Source organism: Nycticebus coucang, chromosome 3 (genome assembly GCF_027406575.1).
Source record: "Nycticebus coucang isolate mNycCou1 chromosome 3, mNycCou1.pri, whole genome shotgun sequence".
Taxonomy (NCBI): Eukaryota; Metazoa; Chordata; class Mammalia; order Primates; family Lorisidae; genus Nycticebus; species Nycticebus coucang.
Genome location: NC_069782.1, coordinates 45112777 through 45133717, shown reverse-complemented (window position 1 = coordinate 45133717; position 20941 = coordinate 45112777). Strand labels below are relative to the sequence as shown.

The window sequence follows — 20941 nt, the reverse complement described above, 5'->3', positions numbered from 1 at the left end:
TTCACTCCCAGGTGAAGTTAAAATAGTAACTTTATGGCCACCCTATGTTTTCCTGCCACAGGTGGGAATATTAGGCCATCACAGATTTATCTCACTAGCCTTTAACATCATTTGACTAACATTTCTTTTTGTTTGTTTGTTTTTGTGTTGAGATAGAGTTTCACTCTGTTGCCCTGGGTAAAGTGCTATGGTGTCATAGTTCACAGCAACCTCAATCTCTTGGGCTCAGGCGATCCTCTTGTCTCAGTCTCCTGAGTAGCTGGGACTACAGGTACCCACCACAGAGCCCAGCTAGTTTTTCTATTTTTAGTAGAGATGGGGTCTCGCTCTTTCTCAGGCTGGTCTCAAACTCCTGAGCTTAAGCAATCCACCCTCCTTGGCTTCCCAGAGGGCTAGGATTATAGATGTGAGTCACCACACCCAGCCTAACATTTGGATTTTAACTCTGTATTTGTCAACTGTATTTGTTGGGGTAGACCAAACTGCTGTACCAAATAGGCCCCGAAATATAATGTATCAAACACAAAAGAAGCATGTTAATTATAGTACCAGGCTCAATAAATATTAGCTGTTTAGTACCTACTTGACACACTTTCCTCAAAACCCCTGTGCACCTTAAGTATTATGCCCATTCCACAAATTAGGAAACTGAGGTCTCACAGCAAGTAAATGGCAGAGGTAGAACTAGAATCCCAAACCTTGCTTCTAACCACTCACTGAGTAATACTTCTCGTAGGTTACGTGGGGGACATAATTGGCCCCTGGCCTAAGAGAACTGAGTTTTCTATACTCTGTTTAATTATTTTCCATGTTAAATAGATCTAAAATGTAACTGTTAAAATTGCTCTCCAACCTAGATCTGAAGAAAGATGGAACTGCCTTCAGTATGTTGTATGGCACCAGTAGCCCGCTGGCAAACAGTGTACAGAAATACTTGCTGACATAGACCAAAAATTTGAACTTGAATAACTTTGTTATTTCCAAAGGAGACCTTTTAAAATATTTCCCTTGAGAGAGTAACCACAAGGCAAGGTTATACTTTAAGAAAATAAGTTTGAGTAGAGAAGATAGTTAAAAAAAAATATTATTTTACATTTTATAAGTCAGAAACCATATGGAATTTCCATTCTCACATAGCTCATAAATGACTTTGCCTGGCTTTCTTGAAACATGACCCTGTAAACTCCAAACTCAGCAAAGTCTGAAGATGAGTTGGTGTCTGGAACTGATATTCTGAACACCAGAATGAGTTGTTCAGGAAAGAAGGGAGACATAGGAGCAGTGAGACATCTTTTGCAGCTATCAACTTCTGACCTCATCTGACCTCTCAAGGCCCTAACAACTTTTTTGTTTTTGAACTAGAGAAGTACTCTTGTTTTTTGCTTTTGATATTTTCCTAGAAAATGAAGACAATTAGTATATCAGTCTAAGAACATTTGTATGCCATGATCTATGAGCAGGTAATTGAGTGAAAACAGTGGTTCCTTATCAATCTGATTACTTGATGCTCTTTGGTTTAATACTTTTAGATATTTATTCAACATTTATTTAATGAGTGGTTGAGACTAAAGGACTCATTTTTTGTTTTTTGCTTAATATTTTCTATTTTTCTGGAAACAGAAACAATATACATTTTTCCAGTTATGTAAGAAAGCTATTAAAGCCAGGCATGGTGGCTCACGCCTATAATCCTAGCATTCTGGGAGGCAAGGTGGGTGGATTGCCTGAGCTCAGGAGTTGGAGACCAGCCTGAGCAACAGCAAGACCCCTTGTAGTCTATTGTAGTCTATTGAAAATAGAAAAAACTAGCCACTTATAGTCCTAGCTACTCGGGAGGCTGAGGCAAGAGGATTACTCAAGCCCAAGAGTTTGAGGTTTGCTGTGAGTTATGATAATGCCACAGCCCTCCACCCAGGGTAACAGAGTGAGACTCTGTCTCAAAAAAAAAAAAGAAAAAGAAAAAGCTATGGAAACTAGAGTTTGTTGGCAAACATTTCCTCTGTGTGTGTGTGTGTGTGTGTGTGTATTCCTATGATTCTTAGATGGATCTTTATGGATCCCTGGGCTAGCCTGATCCCTAACCCAGCTCTGTATGTAAGGTGTCCCTTGTATTGGTTAGCAACTACTGAATAACAAACCACCCTAAAATGTAATGGTTTAAAACAACAACAGTGTATTATTACTAGGTATCATTCATGAGTCTGTCTATATAAACAATAATTCGCTAGGTCTGGTGACCTGGCCTGCACTTTACTGATTTATCTAAGTCTAGGAAGGTCACTGCTGGCACAAACACTGGCACCTAAGTTCCAGAGTTTTGTAAATATTCTAGAATATCTAAAAAATGAAACATGGAGAATCTAGTATTATTTTGAATGTTTATTTTGTTGTTTAGTAAATCAAATAGTTTCCAATGAGAATTTAGAAAGAGAGAATCTTAACCGTAACTAAAATAGCTAATGTTTCTTGAGCAGGCTAAGATTCCTGTTTGACAAGAAGTTTTATAAAAATCACCTCATGTCTATTTTACGGTTCTGATGTCAAAACAACAGTGTACCTTTCATCTAACTGAATCTTATCAAGTTGTCCTGTTCTGGGGTGTAAAAGTCTTCATGAAGTAGGATGGAATATTAAAAGAAATATCACATTTTAACTACTTAACCTAGTGCCTAGTATATAATAGGGGTTCAACACAATTACGATCTTTTTTTTTTTTTTTATTGTTGGGGGTTCATTGAGGGTACAATAAGCCAGTTACACTGATTGCAATTGTTAGGTAAAGTCCCTCTTGCAATCATGTCTTGCCCCCATAAAGTCTGACACACAGTAAGGCCCCACCCCCCTCCCTCTATCCCTCTTTCTGCTTCCCCCCCCATAACCTTAATTGTCATTAATTGTCCTCATATCAAGATTGAGTACATAGGATTCATGCTTCTCCATTCTTGTGATGCTTTACTAAGAATAATGTCTTCCACTTCCATCCAGGTTAATACGAAGGATGTAAAGTCTCCATTTTTTTTAATGGCTGAATAGTATTCCATGGTATACATATACCACAGCTTGTTAATCCATTCCTGGGTTGGTGGGCATTTAGGCTGTTTCCACATTTTGGCAATTGTAAATTGAGCTGCAATAAACAGTCTAGTACAAGTGTCCTTATGATAAAAGGATTTTTTTCCTTCTGGGTAGATGCCCAGTAATGGGATTGCAGGATCAAATGGGAGGTCTAGCTTGAGTGCTTTGAGGTTTCTCCATACTTCCTTCCAGAAAGGTTGTACTAGTTTACAGTCCCACCAGCAGTGTAAAAGTGTTCCCTTCTCTCCACATCCATGCCAGCATCTGCAGTTTTGAGATTTTGTGATGTGGGCCATTCTCACTGGGGTTAGATGATATCTCAGGGTTGTTTTGATTTGCATTTCTCTAATATATAGAGATGATGAACATTTTTTCATGTGTTCATTAGCCATTCGTCTGTCATCTTTAGAGAAAGTTCTATTCATGTCTCTTGCCCATTGATATATGGGATTGTTGGCTTTTTTCATGTGGATTAATTTGAGTTCTCTATAGATCCTAGTTATCAAACTTTTGTCTGATTGAAAATATGCAAATATCCTTTCCCATTGTGTAGGTTGTCCAATTACGATCTTTTTAATAAGGCAAAATGGGCCCTTATTACCCTGTTTCCCTGAAAATAAGACATCCTCCGAAAATAAGACCTACTTACAGGAAAGATAAGATGTCCCCTGAAAATAAGACCTAGCGCATCTTTGGGAGCACACCTTAAAATAAGACATTGTCTTATTTTCGGGGAAACAGGGTAGTACAGTGTTTGGGGACCATGCTCAGAGTTGCTCATGCATCCTGGGTCTCCTTTTCCTGTATTTATCTATGGGGATGTGATTTGCCTTCCTATTAGCATAAGTCATAAGCATCCTGCTCTGTTTTTCAGGAAAAGGAGGTGATTTGGGCTACAGGCATATTTTTATTAGAGAAAATGGGGCAGTTAATGGTTAGTGTTCGAGATCAACAAAGCTCTTTCAGTTGCTTAGCAACTGAAGCTGGGTGGTGGGCAGAGACTGTGTAAAAGCAGGAGGGAAGAGAAAAGCAGAGAGGCGTGTAAAAAATGAATTTAATGTCCGGGTTATTTCCAGGTGGGTGAGGAGAGAGATTTAGATAGCTCTGCTATGTATAGCAAGAACTTATTTGTTATATGACTGGAAATTTTAATGAAATATTTCAAAATTCAGCCGTGGTAAGTTACAGTTGACATTTATTGTTCTAACGCAAGGGAAATAAAAACTGTTGATTTAACATGTTGATTGCATGTGTGGAAAGACAGGAATGGTTTAGAATCCTCCAGCCTTGGCGATCTGTCGGGCTGCCTGGACACTACTGCCACCGTGTGGACAGTGCTGGGACCCACAGGGAGCTGAAGGGCGACGGTGGGCAGGGGAGGCTCCCTCTCTGAGGAGCTTGGCGGTGGCTCTAGGATGGTTTTGCTCATGTGACTCTGAAAATGACTTAAAAATTCTGCCACATCTTTAACTTAGTATATAAAACACTTGCTTATACATTTGAATGGTTGGAGGGAATATCATGTCTTGTGGTTTATGAACATTGGCATTTTGAAATAAAACAGCCGTATCGCTCCTTTAAATGTATACAATGGAATTTAAACACCATAGGAGTTTGATACACACCATCAGCTATTTTGAAAAACTTTGAGCAAGTTTTTCTAAGTGAGTAATTTTCACATAATCCCTTTTCCTACTTGAACCTGTATTTGAATTCCACTTCTCTAACAAACTCATATTGTAATGTTTTATGTATACATATTTTAGAATATATAATGTACTATATAATATTATGCATATATAAAGCATTATATATATTTCTCTAACAAAAATAAATGTAAGAGTTAAAATTCAAATTATAATTTTTTTGTGACTCTAAGTCTTTAGTTATCTATATATTTTAGTTTACAATTGATTAAAACAAATATATTTAAAATGTCAATCAATAAGTATTAAACATTAAAAAGTAAATCTTTATTTAAAAATCTACCTCTTAGAGGATACTTTTAAAAAATTAGTTTACATACCCATGATGGATATTCATTGTTGCTAGAATGAGACTAAGATCAGCATAAATATTATCCATATTTATCATTTTTTCTAGTTGTAAGCCTAAAAAAGCTTCATTCACAGAAAGAAGTAATGGGATGGGAAAATTTTTTTAGGCATCATTAACACAATTTTTTGAACAATTTCCAAGTTACTTGCCCAAAATGACCTAGTACACTTTCAATAATTTTCTTTTCTAAATGATGGGTGTATAGTTGGGTTAGGTTTTGCTTTGAGGTTGTTGACTGCAAAGGCATTGGAAACTATTGATCCTGTAAAAGGATTCGTTATCCAGTCCAGTCATTAGAATAATTCCTCTCTCAGTATAAATACTAATATTTCAAATCACTCCTGTGATGGATGTGCCAGAGGTTTCTACACTCCAGACAGTGCACTTGTGTAACGTTCAACTGTATAGGAGACAAGCTTTTATTTTGCTGTGGGAGAAAGAATGTAGAGAAAGAGGAGGTAGGAACAGTGTAATGGTTGACCAGAGATAACTAGGCAAATAAAATTTTAAAGTGAATACAAATAGAATTTGAAGACATGGAGAAAACTTATTTCCTTAAGATTATTTAAATGTAGCTATCCTCTGAAAAGTTTGTGCACGCACAAGGTGAAATCACTGGTTCATCCCCAAAATGAGGCCATCAGGAAGGTTTCCGTAAGTCTGAAGACAAATTGGGCTGTGAGGGTAGGAACCAAGTGGGCACAGGTAAGTTTTCAGTGCCGACTTCACTGAATTTAAGACATTCTTCTCTATTTCGCTGTAAAGTTTTCTGCATTTAAAAAAGGAGAAGAAAAGAAGGTGCTAGGAGATGTTAGTAGCGATTTCGAAAGCTCTGATTTTCTTTTCTTTCTTTGTTTGTTGAGACAGAGTCTCACTTTGTTGCTCAGGCTGGAGTGCCATGGCCTCACAGCAACCTCAAACGCAGGGTTCAAGTGATCCTCTTGCCTCATTCTCCTGAGTAGCGAGAATGACAAGTGCCCGCCACAATGCCTGGCTAGTTTTGCTATTTTTAGTAGAGACGGGGTCTCACTCTTGCTCAGGCTGGTCTCAAACTCCTGACCTGAAGCAGTTCTCCCACCTCAGCTTCTGCGAGTGCTAGGATTACAGGCATGAGCCGCTATGCCAGCCAAATTTCTGATTTTCTGAAATCACAGCCATGCTATGTGGTTCTGTCACTTATTATGCTTTTTAAATTGTGCCTGTCAGGATAGCCTAAATTAGGCTGGGGCAGCAAACAACTCCAATTTCAGCCACTTCAAAATAAGTTTTATGTCTGCTCATGCTGCGTATTCATTGCAGGTTGGCTGCACCGTGGCAGAGCAGCCCCCATCTGGGGCATCTAGTTTCTTGGCAGAGGAAAAAAACAAGACACAGAATACCATCCGCAGGCTATCAAAACTTCTACTCCAAAATAACCCCACATTACATCCGACTATGTTTCTTTAGAAAGAGCAAGTTGGTGGTTTCTGCTGAGTCTGATGCAGTAAGAATGTATAAACTGGATCTTGGATCAATATTATAACTCCTTGCACCCCCCAACCCCAAATCTGGTCACCCTTGATTTATTGCACAAAGACGGTTATCAGCTGGGCATGGTGGCTCACGCCTGTAATCCTAGCACTCTGGGAGGCCAAGGTGGCCTTGCAAGAGCAAGATCCCGTCTCTAAAAATAGCCAGGCATTGTGGCAGGTGCCTCTAGTCCCAGCTACTTGAGAGGGTGAGGTGAGAGAATCACTTGAGCCCAGGAGTTGCTGTAAGCTATGATGCCACTGCACTTTATGAAGGGTGACAAAGTGAGACTGTCTCAAAACAAAAAATGGTTATCATTTTCCAAAATTGGCATATTCAAAATATAGTTGACCCTTGACCTGCATGGGTCCACTTACATGTATAATGTGGATCATCTTATTTAGTTGTTTTTTATTTATTTATTTACAATTTTTTTTTTTAAATTGGGTCTTGCTCGGTTGTCCAGGCTAGAGTGCACAATCACAGCTCACTGTGGCCTCAAACTCCTGGGTTCAAGGAGTTTGAACCACCTCAGCCACTGAGTAGCTGGGATTACAGATATGTGCCACCACACCCAGCTGGTACAAGGACTTTTTTCAATGACAGTCACGCCAAGTGTGCCTGCCTCTCCTTCCACTTCCTGCAGCTTTTCCTCCTCTGTCAGCCCCGAGACAGCAAGAGCAACTTCTCTTTCCCCTTCCTTTCCAGCCTACTTAATGTGACGATGATGAGTACAAAGAACAGGTATGATGCTCCACTCCATAAAAGTGGAGTTGAATACGTTTTCTCTGTCTTACGATTTTTTAATCACATGTTCTTTTCTCTAGGTTACTTTATTATTATTATTGTCGTTGTTTTGAGACAGAGTCTCACCATGTTGCCGTTGGTTGAGTGTTATGGCATCACAGCTCACAGCAACCTCCAACTCTTGGGCTTAAGTGATTCTCTTGCCTCAGCTTCCCAAGTTGCTGGGACTACAGGCACCTGCCACAATGCCCAGTTTTTTTTTTTTTGCAGTTGTCATTGTTGTTTAGCAGGCCTGGGCCAGGTTCAAGCCCGCCTGCCTCGGTATATGTGGCTGGCGCCCTATCCACTGAGCTACAGGCGCCGAGCCAGCTTACTTTATTATTAAAAGCACAGTATGTAATGCATATAACATGCAAATTATGCATTAAGGACTGTTATTGCTGAGGCTCTGGTCAACAGTAGGCTATTAGTCAAACATTATATGCACAGTTTGATAGCAAAGGGCTTGGTTCCCCAGTCTGCATTGTTCAAGGATCAACTACATTAAATTTTACAAAGCATTTCCAACATACAGAAAACTACAGAGATGAGAGGACTCATAGCTCAGAATTGCCAATGGTTTGCAATCGCCAATTGCCGTATGCATTTGCCATATTGACTTCGGATCCTTTGTAAAAAAAGAAACAAAATATTATGGCAAAATATTATCAATGAAGTTAAAGCACTCCGCTAGGCCTGTCCTTTTTTAAACTCCTTCCTTTCTAGAAGTAACCTATTCTGAGCCCAGTGTGTGTCCTTTGTGCCTATTCTTTTATGTAGTTACTATAAAAGTGCTTTAAAAATTTACATAATATAAAAAGTACATGTCTTTTTACAACTTACTTTTTCATTCAACATTATATATTTGTTATACATTTTAGATACAGTCATCTTGTTGCCTGTAAGTTTAGTTGTTTCATTTACACTATTTAATAGTACATAATGTGAATAGATCACAATTTATCCACGTTTTGGAACTTCAGTCTGTTTGGCAGTGGTTCTCAGCCTTCCTAAGGCCACACCCCTTTAATACAGTTCCTCAGGTTGTGGTGACCTCCCAACCATAAAATTATTTTCGTTGCCACTTCATAACTGTAATTTTGCTACTGTTATGAATCGTAATGTAAATATCTGATACACAGGATGTATTTTCATTGTTACAAAGAGGTCGTGACCCACAGGTTGAGAACTGCTGGTTTGTAACTTTTTGTTGTTACAAATAATGGCCCAGTAAGTACCTTTATATGTGTTTCTTTGTGTACGAGAGAGTTTCTCTAAGATTTATACCCTCAAAATGACGGATAATTGCTTTTCAAATTGAAGCTTTGTAAATGGCAGCTCCAAAGGGGTATGCTGCCCAGGAAAAAAAGACTGTGGCTCATTCTTACCCAAAGCGATTTTCTTGTCAGAGAGAACTAGAAAAAGTCAGAAGATTTCTCTGGGCCTGTGAACTGTGAGCAAAGCGTTAGGAAGTTTTCCTGTGGGCTGGGAGTGACATACAAGCAGGGCACAGAGGTGCAAATTTGAACAGGTAAGAACTGAGAGCCAGGTTTCCCTTCCCTGCGGCTTGATGCCACGTGACTGTGGGGATGGGGGGTTGCAGTGAAATGCAATGGTTGCTGGCCTGCACCTATTACTGCTTTTTCCATTCTGAGGGAACCTGAATTTCAGTCAGGTGTCACCTCCTCTCCTGTCCCTGCAAAGCCCATGTGCTTCAGTTCTAGGCCTAAAGGGAGTAAAGATAATCCTCTGTGGACCCAGCTGCTCTAGAAATGGACAGTGAACTCCTTCTGGGCCAGTAGGAGACTGGAAGAGAGATGTCCTGGGGAGCTCTAAGAAAGTGGTTTCTACTTCTCCAGAACTTCTAAAGAGTTGGTTTTTTCTCTTTTGAACTTGGCAATTGCCGCAGAGTGTGGATAAAACTGGCATGTGGAGTGAGGCAGAACCCAAGGAATAAGGCAGAACCCAAAGAATTGGCGTGAAAATGAGCTGGAGGCCTTGCCTCGCTCTGCTTCTGGTGGGGTAAGTCAGCGAGGCCCCTTACTGTCCCTGTTTGAATTATGTTTTTCAATACTTGACACACAAGTACCCCAGCTGCTTCTCGAGAGAGGCAGGGAGCGTGTGTGGAGTAGGGGTGGAATCGACTGACAGTAATTTCTGCCAGTGTGTAGAATGAGTGTTTAAAATAGAAATTATTTTCAATCTTAGACCTATAGAAAAGCAGCCCTTGCTTTGGCTGGTTCTAATATGCTTGACACCACAGGGTAGTTAAAATAATATCAGCCTGGTCCAAATTCAGTTATTACGGTTCAAATTTCAGTTACTATGATATGCTGTATTAACTGTGTAATTACGTAAAATACAAACTTGGGGGCTTCTGACCACAGATCTTTCCAGGGATAGCAGATGTCTGTCATGGCCAATGAGCCATCACGTCAGTCCTCTCCGAGTCTGCTGTTGATGCACAGGCCGTCTCCTCACGCGCACAGCAGGGCGTGGAGTCATGTTGCTTTTTTATTTCCCAGTGATAGATACACAATATTTTAATAAAGTGAATAATCAAAAGAGACTTGGTTAGCAAATACGAAAGTAAAGTGCCATCTGAAAGGCATGAGATGTGCAGAGAGAGGAACTTAAGGCAGGTGAACTCACCAGCATGGGCGAGGAAAGTGGTTGCGGTGAAACAGATGAAAACGCTCCAGAGGAAATGATGCAAAAATGACATTTTATCCATTGTGCCCCCAGCCTTGTCAAAAACGTCATTTGAAAATCAGCTCTTGGAGATATTTCTTTTGAAGCTGATCCAAACTTGGAAAGGAGTATGACAATTCACCAGGACAAAGAAAAGACGCTGAGTACTCACCGTAAGTTATAGCTTGTTAAGGTAAGTGCTCTTCAAACTGCATTTGACGCATTTTCACAAAGAAATAAAAGTTTAATTCTCAGTGTTCCAAATATTTAAAACTACACACTAAATAAATATTAGATTTATCCCTTTTTTCATTTCTTTAAATATTTATAGCCAATAGAAAGAATGTCTTTAATGTTTTGATAAAAACTGGAAAGGTTGGCTTGCCTGGTCACTTTTATAGTCTTTCGTTACTGTGTAAAGGACTGCCTGCAGAGTGAAATCATGGTGCTCTACACACGCAGGTTTGTGGTCTATCATATTCACACCATCTGAAAATTGTAAATGACCTATTGGGTAGATTTTTATGGACTAGTCCTTTAACATTTTGTTGAAACAATTCGGCTTTGCTTGGAAAGTGGCTTGGCATAGGGGCAACTGCACAGGATTGGGGCAGAGGGAGTCTTGTGTTTTGGTCTCAACTTTGTGGTTAAATTAGTGTGCAATTTGGGGCAAGTCACTTAACCTCCATATTTCTATTGCCTCCCCTGTAAAATAGGTACACAAATAAGATAACTTCCAAAGTTCTTTTGGGCACTAAAGTCTATAATTCTCCACCATTAAAGAAAGAAAAAGAAGGTGAAATCCCATCACCCTATTACTTTTTTTTGTTGTTTTTGAGACAAAGTCTCACTGTTGTCCCATGCAGAGTGCCATGGTGTTGTCATAGCTCAGAGTAATCTCAAGTCTCTTGACCTCAAGCGATCCTCTTGTCTCAGCCTCCCAAGTAGCTCAGAGTACAGGTGCCTGCCATAGGTGCTTGGCTAATTTTAATATTTTTAGTAGAGATGGGTCTTGCTGAGGCATGTCTGGAACTCATAAGCTCAGGCGACCCACTCACAGGCGTCCTCAAACTTTTTAAACAGGGGGCCAATTCACTGTCCCTCAGACCATTGGAGGGCCAGACTATAGTTAAAAAAAAACAACTATGAACAAATTCCTATGCACACTGCACATATCTTATTTTGAAGTAAAAAACAAAATGGGAACAAATACAGTCACACTGCCTCTTGTGGCCCGCGGGCCACAGTTTGAGGACCCCTGCTTAGACGCTGGAGTGCTAGAATTCAGGCGTGAGCCACCACCCTGGCCCCTCTAAGATTTTTTTGAAAAAAAAAAAAAAAGTTTGTGATAACTCATCTATCCCAAATTCTCTCCCTGCTAATTTTCTATTGGATGCACATTTTGTGGCAGGTGAAGTGTACAGACATAAATCATCCCCGGTCTCTGCTAATATTGATCTCTTTTCTTTTCAGGGAAGAGTAGTTTTTGAGGCTTGTTTGGAGGACTAATTCTTTGCTTTTCAAAGTACCTTCTGCTAAACTGTAATTTTGTAAGATGCTGTATGAAAAAATGGTCTCATAAGCAAACATCTTTATAAAAATATTGTATATGTAGTATAGTTATTACAAATTTAAGTCTCTAATAAAAAGTTCATTGTTTAATTTTGTTTTACCGGTGTTACTCAATTTTATCTGAGTCTCAACATCAATTAACAACTGAGTTCTTCTGAGAGCACATTTGGAGAAAGATTGGATGCTTGTAGAGAAAAGCCAGGCAAATTGAAAACTACCAGTAGGCTATTTACCAAAAAGAATGTAGACACTAGAGAATGAAAAGGAAACAACTTTAGCTTTATATCTTAACTTTAGAAGCATTTTCAGGTCGGAAAGGGCACTGAATCCAAGCAATCTTCACAATAAAAACAAACCAATAGATATTGAAAAAATCAGTTTGATGAGTATGAAATATTAAGTGCCCTAATAATTACCTAGGAAAATGCAAATCCTGGACAATGGATGCTTCTAACTGTTGTAACAGGATGTTAAACGGTAAGTTTGTTTGTTGCACCCAAGTATGTTGTAATCCAAAGGTGTTACATTCTGCAAAAGTGACAGGTTTTGCAAAACTAGCTAGTAAGGCCATTGAGTCCCTACACTCACAATAAGGTTGTGAAAAGATTGAAGACATGGAAGTGAATTTAGTGAGGATTTCTTCGGAGAGTTATGCCGAAATTCCTCACCTCTGCCTCCCAAGAGCCAGTAAGGGGAGGTGTTTGAGGTATCACTGGCCTCCCACCTCTTTCTTGGGGTGGGAGATGTGTTCTGGTACCTCACTTGTCTGTGGGACGTAGGGGTTATGGGTGGGCCAGCAGCTTTGGCAATGGGGGAAGAGAGGCCTGTGAGTTTGGCTGGGTCTTCTCTCTAACACTGGGGCAAAGGGCACTGGATGTGGGCTGATGGGAGACAGGGCCAGTCTGGGAAGGTCCTAAATGCTGCCCAAGAGTCTGTGGAGTGGACAGCAGGAAACCAGAGGCTCAGGGAGAACAGGACCTGGAGGAAAACATCTTGCTTGGAACACAGAACGTTCAGGCACCTTTTCCCAGGACAAGGCCTCTAAAGAACCATCCGTGGGAATCAGCCCCCCCAACTGCTTAGCAGGGGAGTCTGACAACGAGTGACATAGATGACACGCTGGAGATAGGAAGAGCTGGGGGAAATCAGATTAAGTCGGCTTGTACTTCATTTAAAAGTAAGAGTTACAGCAGAATTTGACTTTGAATTAAAGGCGAGCATTGGCTAAACTGAGGAACACCGAACCTTATGGATACCATGAGAAGTCAGGTCTACATACACTTCTGATTCCCATAGTGGGTAAACATCAGATTCATCCAGAAGCTCCAAAGCTACAGTGATTCGGACTCTGTAGAAATCAGAAGCTCAACTGCACAGTCCCCCCATCTCCCATGTAATTCTGAGGCACTGGGAGGTCTCAGCAAAAAGATCTGACTTGGACTTTTAAAGGCCTGGTGGGCTTTGCTGTAACTGTTAATGGTTTTACTGAGAGCACAATGCAAAGAAGTCCACCAAGAAACACAACCAACATCTCTTATTAAATGAATTTTTATTGCTGTTTTATAAAGCTTAATATTTTTCTAAAAGAAAAAGAAATCAACTCACATGTAGAAAGTTACAAGCAGATAGCTATAGATAACATAGCCATTAGGAAAAAGAGCACAGCTAAATGAATGGAAACAAAGCAGCAAGCAGTAATAAAATTAATACCTACATAAATCTAGCAGTGCAATAATAAGATAAGTGGAAAGCAGCTTTACGTTTAAAAAAAGTTATTTAAACACAGAAATAGCACCGAACAAAAAGGAATTGAGAAATGTAAACTTGGTAGGTAGATTCAAGTATAAAAGTTGTACCCCCAACTCTTGTACCAGAATGGAAGGGTTTCACAAACCCCGACCGTGTAGGGCGCACACACCCTCAGTGCCGACGCCAAGCTGCATTTTCTTAGCAGGATCACCAACGATTATTTTTTTCCCTCCTATTAAATTATACAATAGACTCAAGATTGCCATTGCTTCTTCATTACCCCGAACTACCAAATCTAGCCAGCAGCTTCACTACCATCCGCTGTTCTGTAAGACAGAAACAACCGCTGCATTGTTTTATTTTTATATATCTTAAAGCCTTATGAACAAGTGGGTATTGAATACAAAAGTAACTTGTCCTTGGTTTTCTATTGCTAGGTGTAGTAACTAAATCATAATATTCTCATTTATGGGATTGCTTAATACCCCTCAAGAACCAGGAATTCTTTGAGGTTAATAAGGTCAAACTGTGAGCAGAATAATAATAATGGAAGAAGTTAAAATAAGTGGATGACATCCAGGAAAAGTGAAGAGAAACCCAGCTTGTGTTTCCATCTAAACGCAGACCTCTCAGTGAAAATATTCTGTGTAAGTTCTTAGCATGGCAGATTTAAAACGGACATACCCTGCACAGATTTACATGTTGCATATCCTGTAATTTACCTGAAAAAGGCATATTTTTAGTTGTTTTGATAGGAAGCCTATCAGTATTATTTCAGAGTAATCATTACCATGCAATTGTTGACAGCTGGAACTCCATTTTTCATCTAACTCTAGAGAAGATAGTTAAAAAGGGAAAAAATACAATCTTGTAAACTTTAAAAGTTTAGTGTTGATAAAAAATTTTTGTAAGTAGCAAGTTTACTTAATCTGGCTACCTACCTCAAGTTTTAAAAAATCTTATAGGGACAATAAGGCTAATATTATCCTGTAGTTAATATAAAGCTACTTTACTCAGACTCCCAGAGTCTCTTAAATTAATATTTTTATTCTTTCATAAAGCAATTTATTGGGTCCAAAAAATAAAAATAAAATAAAATCCTACATCGAGATTCTAAATCTAGATAGAAGTTTTGAAAGAGAGGAAGAAAAGATAAAGGAATGAAGGCAGGCGGGCAGGAAGGGAGTTATTTACTCTGAAGTAATATAGGTTGGAATACAAAAAACTAGTCTGGCTACTTAATGAACTCTGCAGGGATGGGGAACCTGTGTCCTTGAGGCCAATATGTGGCCTTCTGGATCCTTGAATGCGGCCAAATTTTGCAGAACAAACTTTTTTAACAAAGGGATTCATTCTGTGATGTTTGGATTCAGTCGCGGGGTCACCTGTGGGGATCTGGAGGCCACACGTGGCCTTGAGGCCTTAGGTTCTCCACCCCCGTGTGGTTTAACAACACAGCTTCTAGAACTGTATTCATGTTAGAACAAGGAACTCCTGCACTCACTGTTACCATTTTTCAGAAGTACCATCTAACTATGGTTTGAAATATTCTTGGATATGGAACATAATGTGTCCATTTTCCCTTTTACCCTTCATAACATAAAGAAGTAAAAGAAAAAGAGAAAAGAATCACCAATAGCCCTCTATCCATTTCTACTCTTCAGAAATCAACGAAAAGGTCTCATCCAGGTTCTGATTCTCCATGTAACCTACCATCCTGATTCATTTTACAAATAGCAATTGTTAGAAGGCAGCCATACCTGATACTCTACAGTTAATATTTAAATAAAAAACACAGGGCATGTAGTGAAGGGAATTGAACACAGTAGGATTTTTAGAAATAAACAGTAAAACCTCCGTGTCCACACAGTTATTTGAGAATCAGCGGTCAGGCTGCTAGAGTTCATCTTATTTTCATGCCCACAGACAGGGTTGGCACAGTTCATTTACAGCAAGGTGTGGTATTCACAGTTATTTTGGTCTTGATATCTGTCATGTATATACATTTATCCACATTATAACTAGGTTGCAGAATTTAAGTGCAGGGCAAATTATAGGGAAAAAGTACAAACATTCAAGTCGTCACACCCTGAAAAAAATGAGTTAGGCTGTAGTTGTAAACTTTTTGCACTAAATCCCATTTCAGGAACAAAATAAATAATACCATAGGATTCACAACTGAAGGTGGCTTCAGGACGAAGCCGAAGGAAGCAGTAGCTTTTTTAAACTGCAGGAAGGAAGTTTATCTCACCACAGATTGACTCAGGGCAAGTGGAATTGCAGGTGAAGAACGCTTACCCTCGCTAAGTGCTAGCCAACACCCCCGTAGAAAAACCACAAGGCTCCGGCAGCCTGTGCAGATCTACTTCTAGCCAGAAGATGATTCTTGAATCAAAACCACAAAAGTCAGCCGGTGCTTTCACTGTGACACCACGCGGACGGTCCGAATTCTAACTGTATTAAATGCATAATTAATAACAATTACCTTCAGGAAAATAGAATGATTCATGATGGTGGGAAGTTAACAGAACCAGTTGATGAAAGCGAGAGAAAGGACGTGTCCTCACTACTGGACAGTTCGCGTCCTGCTTAGGACGTCGCCTGGAACACAGGGAAAGAGTCAGAAGGTTTGAGTCCACCACCCGGGGCGGAGGTCAGTCAGCCCCGCTGCCGGAGATCTCCAGTCTCCTCTGAGCCGAACTGGCGTTTCGTGACGGATTCTTTTCTCTTCTAAGGACAGGGTCTCCCAGGCTGCCAGGTGTTTTGAAAAATGTCTCACGCTGTGTGTGTCGGATGCTCTTGGGGGTCACTGGAACTGGAGACTAAACAACAACAAAAAAGAGTGGAAACCGAAGTGAAGTCAAACTGTCTCAGTCTGTTCCCGAGTTTCTTCATCCAGGCAGTGGGGATGATGAAAGTTCTGACTTAATAGGGTTGTAATAATTAAACAAGATCATATTTGTAAGCACCTTAGAACATGTGAGGCAAATATTATGTGTGTATGTGTTCGCTCTTTCTGTTATTTGCTAATACATCTTTATCCTCTCATGTTAACTATTAAATATTTATCCCCTTAATGGGCCCCTAAAATGGCAGGAACCATTATCCTGGTTACCATTGTATTTTCACTGTCTAGATGGGTGCCCAGTGTATAACTACAGAGCAAAAGGCATATATAATCTTTTATGACCTTTTGAGAAGCTAACATGTTTATTTCAATGTCTAGCAAACTTTTGAGGCTCTGAATAACTTATGTAAAATATTTCTGGCTGGCCGGGTGTGGTGGCTCATGCCTATAATCCTAGCACACTGGAAGGCTGAGGTGGGTGGATCACCTGAGCTCAGGAGTTTGAGACCAGCCTGAGCAAGGGTGAGAGTAAGACCCCATCTTTACTAAAAATAGAAAAAACTAGCCACTTGTAGTCTCAGCTGCTCAGGTGGCTGAGGCAAGAGGATTGCTTAAGCCCAAGAGTTTGGGGTTCCTGTGAGCTATGATGATGCCATGGTACTCTACCTAGGGCAACAGAGTGAGACTCTGCTCAAAATAAATAAATAAAAGAAAATAAAATATTTTCGGCCAAACACAACCCTTTCTCTAGGAGAGTAAGTAACCACTCTGAACGATACCTAATACACTATGTGTAACAGGAACGCCACAAATATTTGTTGACTGATCTACAAATGGAGTTTGGGGGTCAAATACAGTACTGATTAACTTATATTGATTATATACTTCTATACACGGACATTTTTATGTTTTATGAGTATATATATCTATATATATACACATTTGCCTTTAAACATACATTTTAAGAAATGACTGATACTAAGAATCTTTGAGTTAGTATCAATTTTTGTTTCCTTTGATTGCTTCTATAGCTACACAATTAAAATTTAGGGTGGTTTGTTTTAAATAAAAGCTTGGCGATCAGTGAAATCATGTAAATATCCAGCATTTCTCAAAAGTTCCCCTGAATTATGCCTAAAATAGGCCCTCTCTAATTCTAAATACAGAACAACAATTAAAAAACACATGGTTGGATGGACGAGGTGGCTCACACCTGTAATCCTAGAAGTCTGGGAAGCCAAGGCCGGTAGATTGCCTGAGCTCACAGGTTCAGGACCAGCCTGAGCAAGAGCAAGACTCTGTCTCAAAAAATAGCTAGGTGTTGTGGTGGGTGCCTGTAGTCCCAGCTATTTGGGAGGATGAGGCAAGAGAAGAGAATCGCTTGAGCCAGGGTTTGAGTTTGCTGTGAGCTGTGACGCCACAGTAGTGCATAGGGCCAACAACGTGAGACTCTGTCTCAAAACCGCCCCCCAAAACAAACAAACCCACAAAAAAACCACATTGTTGTCTTTAAATCACAGAATTTCTTACCTCATGCCTTGATGATTTATAAAATAAGAAAATAACTCTGGGTCTTTGACGGAAGCCAGGCGGAGCCTGTCCTAGTGCCTCTGTCCTACAATCTCACGGCTAAAGTTAAAGCTAATTCAGCACAGGCATACTCCATCCTAGAGTGATGGGGTCTTCAGGACAACTTTGGGTCTCACCTTTTGTAATTGGATGACTGAGACTGGATGTCCCACATAAATGGGGGACTCAGGTTGGATGACATTGTGTGACCTTGACATAACCGGACTCAGGTTAAGTGAGGGCTGACCCTGAAGCTGAGGGTCTGCAGAAGGGAGTGTGGATGACTTTGGATTAACCATGCCTACAGGGCTGAGGACGAGATGAGCTGTTGATCCAAGGCCAGGCAAGCTGAAATTCATAGGTCCTGCGTTTGCAAGAGCACCAGGAGCTCCAGGCACTGCGGGAGAACAGAGCACAGGAAAAGGGCCCGGAGTTGGAGACGGCAAGACCATGCAGGGAACACCGAAGGGCGGCAGCTGACCCGTGGGCGGGCCCCCAGCGTGTGGGGTCTGACAGCCAGGGAAAACCACGTTAAAGCCATTTAATCCTGAAACGGAAGCAGAACAAGGGACGATCAACACAACATGAAGATGCCGCTGAAGCTCACATTCCTCATGGTCCTTGCAAATGAGAGTCCACAATAAATCAAAGAATGATGAAACCTTCACTTGGCTGACCCTGCCCAGCAGCAGCCAGGCCAGCATGATGGTCCCTGTGATCATCTGTTTCATGCCTGCAAAGGGTTCTTGAAGGGAGTTACAGGGAACCCAAACTGAGGAGGAAGTGAATCTTGCATGAGAATAATGACATCTCTCCTTCTGTAAACTTCTAACTGAAAATTTATATTTCGCTCGATTATGATCACAGGCAATACGACAGTATTAACAGTAACAATTACTAGTAAATTTTTGTCTGTCACTAGTAAAAATTACAGAAATGTTCATATTACATCACAGCTGTTACAGATTTCTTAATACACGGTTAAGGTTATCAGAACGTGCAGATTATGACAGTGTTGGACTTGCCACTAGATCATTTTATTATGATAAGTACAGCTGACCACTTCGCTACGCTGACCACCTCCCTGAGCTGACCTAACTTTTAAAGACAGGACATGCACCACATGTGCGTACCAGTACAGTGGGCCTGAGCCCTTATGTTGACCACTTCTGTAGGCTGACCAGTTTATTACAGTCCCTTGGTCAACTTACAGAGGTTTGGCTGTGATTTCAAAAGTTATTTTTCTAATTATATTCAGTATAATTGGCTTCCTTTGTAATCCTACGTATTTCATTCTATACATCTGTAAACATTGTTTTTTTTGAGACAGAGTCTCACTTTGTCACCCTCCATAGAGTGCCGTGGCGTCACAGCTCACAGCAACCTCAAAACTCTTGGGCTTAAGTGATTCTCTTGCCTCCGCCTCCCAAGTAGCTGGGACTACAGGTGCCCGCCACAATGCCTGGCTATTTTTTGGTTGCAGTTGTCATTGTTGCTTAGCAGGCCCAGGCCAGGCTCGAACCCGCCAGCCTTGGTATATGTGGCTGGCACCCTACTCACTGAGCTACGGGCGCCAAGCCACATCTGTAAACATTTTGAGGGTAATCCTTGGTCTTCACCAGGCTGTCAAAGGGTCCACGGCAGAGAAGAAGTTAAGAATCCCTGTGCTGGGCTGTGATTTTCGCTCAGCGGGGGCAGAGTCTGTTTTTGTTCATCAGTGTACACTAATACCGAACAACACACAAAAAATATTTGCTAAAGGAATAAGAATGTTTTCTAGATAAGAGAACAATAATAAATACCTTCCTAACCTGTTCTGGCAGGTTAGGCTTAAGCTAACTAGCAATCAAGAAAAATCAATGTAAGTATCTTTGCATCAAGACCAGCTTTACGCACACAGTACATATTTTAAAAATTAACTATCATATTTCAGGTTTAACTCAAAATAGTAACAGAATTTATTGAGTGTCACTAAGGGCCAGGCACTATTATTCTAAGTGCTTTAGATGAATTATCTTAATAAATTTAAATCAATTTTCATAGCACCCCCATGAAGCAGATACTATTTTTATTGCTGTTTTACCAATGAGTCTGAATACTTAAGTTCATGCAGATGATTCAAGGTGGTAAGTGTTAGGCCCTCCAGACTGCTACTCAACCACAACATCTTTAGTACTTCTATCAGGGGTCCTCAAACTTTTTAAACAGGGGGGCAGTTCACTGTCCCTCAGACCGTTGAAGGGCCAGACTATAGTTTAAAAAAAAAAAAACTATGGGGCGGCGCCTGTGGCTCAAGGGGTAGGGCGCCGGTCCCATATGCCGGAGGTGGCGGGTTCAAACCCAGCCCCGGCCAAAAACCAAAAAAAAAAAAAAAAAAAAAAAAAAACTATGAACAAATTCCTATGCACACTGCACATATCTTATTTTGAAGTAAAAAAACAAAACGAGAACAAATACAATTATACCGCCGCATATGGCCCGCGGGCCGCAGTTTGAGGACCCCTGTATACTGCAGAGCTCAGAATGCTAGCTGCACATAATGGCCAAGAGAGTCACACTACAGGGCGTCTATAAAGTTCGTGCGCGATTTAAAATAGTTTAACATAGTAAATTGCACACAAACTTTATGTCCACCCTGTATTATACCAAGTCAACACCAGATCCAGCTGCATTATAAAATAGAATCATGCCTTGAAGTTTTTGGGCTTTTTTCACCAAAGTTAAATGTTTTTTTTTGATGGCAGAGTTTTACTGTTGCCCTGTGTAGAGTGCCCTGGCATCATCATAGCTCACAGCAACCTCAAACTCTGGGCTCAAGTGAAATCTCTTGCCTCAGCTTCCCAAGTAGCTGGGACTATAGGCAGTTCGTTTTTCTAGTTTTAGTGGAGATGGGGTCTTGCTCTTGCTCAGGGTGGTCTCCAACTCCTAAGCTCAGGCAACCCACCCACCTGAGCCTCCCAGAGTGCTGGGATTACAGATGTGAGCTACTGTGCCCAGCCTGTATTTTTTTTTTTTTAATTACCCACTCTAATTATTTTCCCAGTTTCCCTAAAGGTGGTGAAAGCAGAAGCAGCTTCTCCTTTC

At 40.5% G+C, this 20941-nt stretch overlaps 1 protein-coding gene and 2 long non-coding RNA genes across 6 annotated transcripts in view; 2 read left to right on the top strand and 1 right to left on the bottom strand.

The window, feature by feature from the left end:
- Positions 1 to 7369, top strand: part of LOC128581878 (uncharacterized) — a 112659-nt gene extending 105290 nt beyond the window's left edge. Inside the window, exon 3 of the long non-coding RNA XR_008378934.1 lies at positions 7351 to 7369. This is a non-coding gene — a long non-coding RNA (uncharacterized LOC128581878). The remainder of the gene's footprint in view (positions 1 to 7350) is intronic.
- A 1241-nt stretch (positions 7370 to 8610) lies between these two features.
- The window catches only part of LOC128581877 (uncharacterized), a 43512-nt gene continuing 31181 nt past the window's right edge, over positions 8611 to 20941 (top strand). For 2 of the 4 annotated variants that reach the window (XR_008378930.1, XR_008378932.1), the window contains exons 1-2: positions 8611 to 9450; positions 10174 to 10312. This is a non-coding gene — a long non-coding RNA (uncharacterized LOC128581877). The remainder of the gene's footprint in view (positions 9451 to 10173; positions 10313 to 20941) is intronic. The other 2 variants (XR_008378933.1, XR_008378931.1) reach the window with 2 other exon arrangements.
- The window catches only part of E2F7 (E2F transcription factor 7), a 53581-nt gene continuing 45868 nt past the window's right edge, over positions 13229 to 20941 (bottom strand). Inside the window, exons 13-14 of the mRNA XM_053585183.1 lie at positions 17995 to 18404; positions 13229 to 16262 (exon numbers count right to left, since the gene is read on the bottom strand). Coding sequence (XP_053441158.1) covers positions 16095 to 16262; positions 17995 to 18404 — 578 coding nt within the window. The 3' untranslated portion in view covers positions 13229 to 16094. The remainder of the gene's footprint in view (positions 16263 to 17994; positions 18405 to 20941) is intronic.